This window comes from Asterias amurensis, chromosome 16 (genome assembly GCF_032118995.1).
Source record: "Asterias amurensis chromosome 16, ASM3211899v1".
Classification (NCBI taxonomy): Eukaryota; Metazoa; Echinodermata; class Asteroidea; order Forcipulatida; family Asteriidae; genus Asterias; species Asterias amurensis.
This window is the reverse complement of record NC_092663.1, coordinates 628,823-635,830: the sequence shown is the minus strand read 5'-3', so window position 1 is coordinate 635,830 and position 7,008 is coordinate 628,823. Positions and strand designations below refer to the sequence as shown.

Here is a 7,008-nt window from a genome sequence, read left to right as displayed (position 1 = left end):
TTCAAACTGCCTGTAGCCACCAGGGTAGCTCGGTCTAGTGGTAAGACATCTGCTCTAGCAATGCAAAGGTTGTGGGTTCAAATCCCACCCATATGATTTGCCTGTGGATTCGTCAGCGTTTTCACGAAGTAGCACTCTCTTTATTTTTTTACATTTCTGTTGAAAATGCATGAAGACCTACAATACCATGAAGTTTCAAAGCTCAGACAGCTTTACTTTTTTAATTAAGCTCATTAGTGTTTTAAATTTTTGCACATCCGTGGCAATTTTGGTTTCACAAAGTAGAACCCGAACCTCTGTTTAGTGTTGTAATGCGTGGAACGCACTCGAGTCAAAGTGTGGTAAAAACATTTTCATGAAGTAGCACACAAGATGTGTGAGCGCGTGCGCACGATGAACTTGGATTCATGAAGTAATACAAAATGCAGTGTTGTAGCATAGGCGAGCGCTACTTTGTGAAAACGCAAAAAGACATATTTTGCGTTTTTTGGGGTTTCACGAAGTTGCACGGATCTTCTCTCGTGTCTAGTTTCATAATTAATTATGCAAATGAGTCAAAACAAGATTAGTTGTTAAGTTCAAGTCATCAAGTATCTACATTGAAAAATTTAAATGGAAATACTTTGAAGTTTTGAAGGGAGGCGGGTTTCTAAAAAGTGTTCAACTTCAGAGGCCGTTTTCTCTCATTGTTATTTTTTGTTTGTAACGCAGTGAGTGCTACTACGTGAAACTGCTGAGGGATTGTTTTGTTCACAGAGCTCTGGAAAGTACTGAGTATACAGTGCTTAATACACATCGGTGTAAGGGTAAAAACAAATTATAATGTACATGTATATGAGTTTGTATTCCTGAGCTTGTGATGTACTCTATTTGGAATGTGGAGCTCACCCCACATATCAAGGTACTTCATAGAGCTATATATATTGACTACAGCGCTAACATCCCGTTATACACGCACTAAGGTTTTGAAGCTGTGTGGGCGCATCCATGTTTATGTACAAACCAATACAAAAGCTTGAAACTTTGTATGGCAATTGTATGGCTATTTGCATGATAGTTCTTTTTTTATGTGTCATCGAAGCAAAAAAAGCAGCAAATGTGAACGCACAATCTGCTGATCAGCGTCACAAACTGCGAGCTTCATGTGCGTCGTGTTTAAAAGGAGCGTATGTTTTTTTTCAAGTACGTCAATCAAGTCAAAGTTACGGTTTTCGTAGCGGGGACCTTACGCCATTGGGCAGTCGCGTACGTAAGTGCACACGACGAATTTAAAAAAAAATCGCTGCAATGTGTGTTCTCTTAAAATTTAAATCGTTCCGAATTCACGAAAAACATCAAACATGTCTGCGTCTAGGGTGGCTTCAAAACGCAGAGCAAGTTAGCGCTCTAGTCAATATATATAGCTCTATGAGGTACTCATGTTTAGTAAACAGAATATAGTAAGTCTCGAACTGATCATAATCTTCATGCACCAAGTAGTCGATTGATGAAGTACTCTCTATGACAGAAATTCCTTCTTCTCTCTGTGATTCTCTGTGACCTCTGACTTTTCACCAGAACTTGACCCGCTTTATTTTGATGTCTGCTGCCCTCACTTGTTTGGAGATGTCTAAACCAATTGGATATCTGGAGATTTAAAGAGATCAGAGGACTCTCAGTAACAAGAAAGTATGAAAGGAATAGGTATCAAAATAGCTGTTTAAAAGGAACACTACTAATTGAATGTTCCATTAATGTGCAACGGCCAGTGGAAGTTAAGACATTTGTACAAGAAAAACAATTTCATTGTAAGCAAAGAGCAGTTGGCATTTTTACATGCATGGTATGATGATTAATCGTTTGTAGAAATCTGGGCCAAATTTCATAGCTCTGCTTACCGCAGACTTCTACGCTTACGATCACCATTGTTTGCTCAAATGGCAAGCACCAAATTTCTGGGCTAAATGAGTAAGCAAAAACTGCCTAGGAACTAGAAGCACGCAAATGCACAAGCAAAAATTTCCTGTTAACCAGTAAACTAGGCTTTATGTATGGACTTACTTTGGTTCATATCTGACACTCTGTGAATCTTGAATGATGTCTACACCAAGTTTAAGTTTTTCCATTCCTGCCCATGCAATCATAATTCCATTGTCTGTACATAAGGATGGTGGAGGGCAATGTAATTGGTAGCCATTCTGTGTACAGGCAACGTTGATTGCATCACGGATATAAGAATTACTTGCCACTCCTCCAGATACAACCTGTTGGTAATATACAAGTTTTGAAGCATTTATGAATTAGCGGCTACAGTTACGGCTTCATTTACGCATCATCCACCTTAAAGTATAGGACATCCTTAGCTACACACAACAAAAGCTATAGCCGGAGCCACCTGGACCCAATTTTATAGAGCTGCTAAGCACAAAAATTTGCTTAGCATGAAATTTCTTCCTTGATAAAAACAGATTACCAGCCAAATTTCCATTTGTTGCATATTGCTTGTTACTGGTATTCAGCTGTTGTTTCCTGCAAATCACGTGGAAATTTGGGTCATCTTAGTTTTATCAAGGGGAAAATTTCATGCTAAACAAATTTTTGTGCTTAGCAGCTCTATGAAATTGGGCCCAGTTCCCATACAGCCTTAACCTATTGGGTAAATAGTATATATGCAATCTTGTTTCCTACCCTCCAAAATGTGAAATGCTTTTCTAGCTAATGTTATGATAACGTTGCTTGGTCGTGTTAAATTGCAGTAATTGTCAAGTTTGCTGTTCACTCTGATCAATTACATTCCTTTAGTTCTTTATGCTCAGGAAGCTATAGGCAAGTGTGAGTTGGCTATTTTCGTATGGTCATGATGGGCCAGGCAACATCATGCATATGGAGGGATGGAAGTGAGTTGATGAGAGTGATTTTGATGAGAGTGATTTTGACCAGTGCTCTGCAGGCTTGCATCAAATCAGGGTAGGTCACTTTGAATTCTTTGAAGAGTTATTGTAAAAGTTTGCACATTGGTTTAAAATAAAGCCAGCAAATTCTTGGCTCATTATTCGGATAATGGATAATGTTATGCGCACTGACTGCGCTACAAGATTATAACTTGAATCTAGTCTTACCAAGGACTTTAAGTTGTCCGGTATCAGTTCTTCCCTTTTAGCAAACTCCATGGCTCTTATGACTCTGGTGACTAAATGATGGGCTACTTTATGTTGGAATGAAGCAGCTATGTCTGAAATTGTCGTTAAGTGATTGCCATCATCGCAAGAAACGCCTACAAATTTAATAAGAATTGTGTTATCTGAGGTGTAGATGCTGTTAGGGCATAGACAGTTAATAAAGGCACTGGACACTTGGTAATTGTCAAAGACCAGTCTTCTCACTTGCTGTATCTCAACTTAAGCATAAAATGACAAACCTGTGAAAATGTTGACACAATTGATCATCGAAGTTGCAAGAGAATAATGAAAGAAAAAACACTCTTGTTGCATAATTTTGTGAGCTTTCAGATGCCCTATACAAAGCTCCAGGCCTGAAGTCTTTTAATATTTGAGTGAGAAATAACCTCTTTTGAATTTCCCTCAAAAACTACGTTACTTCAGAGGGAGTTGTTTCTCACAATGTTTTATATTTACCTCCGTTGCTCAATACCAAGTTAGTTTTTTTGCTAGAAAGTGTATGCAATCTTACCATGACTACGCGTCTTTTTGCCCAGCGAAACATGACGTATACAGTGTTTTGTCAACAGAGGGCGGTTTGAATGTAAACATAGGTCACATCGTCTATGAGATAAGAGATGTTTAACTAACCTTGTTTAACTTCATGGTTGTATATGATCCACTGAGCTACACTCCTCAAACCAGAGAACGAAAAGTTACAATCTCGGACTTTGAGTAACGGTCTATCTTTATCCATTAAGAGTCGTATATTACCACCTTGTGCCATATACTCGATAGCCTGACCACCAGACATACCTTGGCACTTGGGATGATGTTGTAATTTCAGTCTACGAGCAACCTACAAGAAAGTATTCAATTAAATACAACAAGTATTTTCAACAAATTTAAAGGCAGTGGACACTATTGGTAATTACTCAAAATAATTATTAGCATTAAACCTTACTTGGTTATGAGTAATGGGGAGAGGTTGATAGTATAAACATTGTGAGACACGGCTCCCTCTGAAGTGACGTAGTTTTCGAGAAAGAAGTAATTTTCCACAAACCTGATTTCGAGACCTCACATTTAGAATTTGAGGTTTCGAACTCAAGCATCTTAAACCACACAACTTCGTGTGACAAGGGTGTTTTTTATTTTATTATTATCTCGCAACTTCGTTGACCAATCGAGCTCAAATTTGCATAGATTTAAACTATTTTATGCATGTTGAGATACAGCAAATGAGAAGACTGGTCTTTGACTGTTACCAATAGTGTCCAGAGTCTTTAAACAGTAGTTTTTAGCAAAAATCAATACAACACATCAACAGCAAGTATTTATAATATAGAAAGTTTTGTTTTGATAATCTCTCAAATGATATGCGACGGTTCTGAAAAGAACCGTTGGTTTCAACTCGATGTTTCGATCAGTATGCTCTGATTGCTTCTGGAGAAAAAGCTCATACATACTTTTACTTGAAGAGCACACTGGACTGTAATCAAATACCGTTGATGTCAACATGTAGAAAATAAGGTGAAGCATAACTTTTTGTACCTTTCCCTAGATGTGGGTTAGATGATTTAAAACATACCTTATCAAAGGCTTCTCCGGGTGCATTGTCTAAAGTCCTCCCAAGCAACAGAAACTCATCTACTCCTTTAGCAATTGCTAATAAACAATGGCCACCCGAGACGAGCAATACAAGGAAGGGAAAATCAACCCTGTGTAAACAAAAACACAGAAACAAATTACTTGTAAAAGTTTGAAAAGAAGCCATCTCTTGAAATAAGAATAAGGAATAAATCCCAATCCAACTTACTGTTTTATCATTCGAACTGTGAGTGCGTGAGCTTTCATGTGATGTACTGGTATAAATGGCACGCTGGTATGCCGTAATAAATCTTTGGTGTACTGTAGACCGACCTGAAGGCATAACGCAAGGCCGGGCATGATGGTGGTTGCTACTGCCGATAAATCCTATAAGAGTAAAAGAAATGAAACTAAGCACAGCAGAAATATCATTGTGGGAGTATAATTAGGTTTGTGGTTACACCATGTGAAAGTCTCCGTTTTGAGTTAGCTGTTTCTGAAAAGAACCTTAGGTTTACAACTCATTCTCTTTAAGACGATCAGAGCATACTGATCTAAACGTCGAGTTGTCATCACCGGCTCTTAGGTTCCTTGCATTCCTTGGATTTGAACTGCCTCTAGCTACCGGGCAACCTCGGTAGTCTAGTTGATAAGACACTGTTATAGAATTGCAAGGGTCATGGGTTCAAATCCCACTTGAGTAACATGCCTGTGATATTTTTTCACAGGACTCGGGGAAAGTACTGAGTATACAGTGCTAACACACATTGGTGTATGGGTAAAAAAAACAAAATTAATAATAATTTTGTTCATTATTAATTTTCTTTCCACAATAAGTGTGGCATTATTTACCTTTAGTTTTACACCAGCTGAGTCCAGTGCTTGATGCACAACTGAATTAATGTGTTGTCTGTGAAGATCCTGTGCAAGGGACGGAATAATTCCTCCATTCCTGAATAATAATCCATCAAACAATCATTCAGAATCGGAACATGTCACAAGTTTGTTCATACAGTTTGGGTAATGTGAAATGTTACCAGCGAGACAGTCGGAGGGATGGAGGATGGAGGGTTATGATTATCGCAAATTCCTCTCTTACTTAGTAGAGGCGGTGATGAAGGATTCTGATTTACCTGCCGGCGATTTCACAAAACTCTTCCTAACTAAAGACTAATCTTAGGACTTAGGACGAGTCCCAACCCTACAGTGTAGCATGCAGACCTTAAGATTAATCTTAAGTTAGGACGATAACTCGTCCTAACTTGAGATGAGACAAGTCCCAACTCTTTGTGAAATCGTCCCCTGTTGTCAGAACTTCTTTAAAACTGATCCTATCTGCTTTTACAAATTTGTACAAGTTAAACACAAAATAGTCAGACGTTAGCGTTAAACTTTCTTTTTGATGTACAGTGCCAAAGCAATGATAGCGACATTGAAATGACAGTCATGAAATTGTAAATCATTTATATGAAATGTATGTGCCTTGCATAATGATAAATTGATACACTTTTAATAACAGTAACACTGTTAGTGTTACGCAGTTTTCGTAAAGATGGAATGTGAAAGTAACAAAATAACTTAGTTGAGTTAAATTGCAACCCTCCATCCTTGGCGACAGTCAGGAGGATGGAGGGTTATGATTATTCAAACGATAAAGTAACTGTAATTTTTTGTTTGTAAACAAAAGGACTTTTTTCATAAACGCACTTGACGTGAATTCTTTTTTGCGAGTACAATCCTTCACCAAGAATCTTTCCATCTTCATCAATCACTGCAGCTCCAGTCTCATCACAACTCGTCTCAATCCCAAGAACCAGGCGTTGCATTCTCTGCTGAAGTAGCGAAGAAGAACTCCGAGTTCGGACAAGGACTTTCGGGGTCAAACTGTTCCTTGTTGACCCTGCGAGTATACCAGTACTCCCACAGCTGGACCTTAATATTTGAAGTAACATAATAACACTGAAGACAGTATTATTGTGAGTATGTGTAAAGGAAGACCATCCCCATGGCAACGGTTGTCAACTCAAAAAGTACAGCAATGTCATAAATATGTTCATAGGATTGCATTTGCAAGCCCATCACTGATGCAGAACATCATAATTTTCATATTCATATTAAATCACAAAGCAGTAGCACACTCTTGTTGGAATTGTCTAGATACTTGCGTGATATTTAGACTTCACTCCACCACTCTCAAAAGAAGTGATTATGTAACATTCTGCTCAGTTTTATTTATCAGCAACTACACTAGATTTATTATCGTATTGTGTACACACACACA

At 38.2% G+C, this 7,008-nt stretch overlaps 1 protein-coding gene across 1 annotated transcript; it reads right to left on the bottom strand.

Annotated features, from left to right (window-relative positions):
• On the bottom strand, positions 1–6,993 carry LOC139948595 (tRNA N6-adenosine threonylcarbamoyltransferase, mitochondrial-like). The gene is made up of 8 exons (XM_071946774.1): positions 6,435–6,993; positions 5,580–5,679; positions 4,957–5,114; positions 4,729–4,858; positions 3,789–3,996; positions 3,099–3,253; positions 2,041–2,243; positions 1–1,626 (listed from the first exon to the last, which is right to left on the bottom strand). The coding sequence occupies exons 1-8, from the start codon at positions 6,677–6,679 to the stop codon at positions 1,551–1,553; spliced, it is 1,275 nt and encodes a 424-aa protein (XP_071802875.1). The 5' UTR covers positions 6,680–6,993; the 3' UTR covers positions 1–1,550.
• Between the last annotated feature and the right edge of the window lie 15 nt (positions 6,994–7,008).

Excerpts from the sequence above, each read along its gene's own strand:
- LOC139948595 (XM_071946774.1), bottom strand. The coding sequence starts at position 6,679 with ATGTTACTTCAAATATTAAGGTCCAGCTGTGGGAGTACTGGTATACTC. Across the intron at positions 5,680-6,434 it reads CAAAAAAGAATTCACGTCAA|GAATGGAGGAATTATTCCGT; the intron begins GTGCGTTTATGA and ends ATTATTATTCAG. Across the intron at positions 5,115-5,579 it reads CAGCTGGTGTAAAACTAAAG|GATTTATCGGCAGTAGCAAC; the intron begins GTAAATAATGCC and ends TTACTCTTATAG.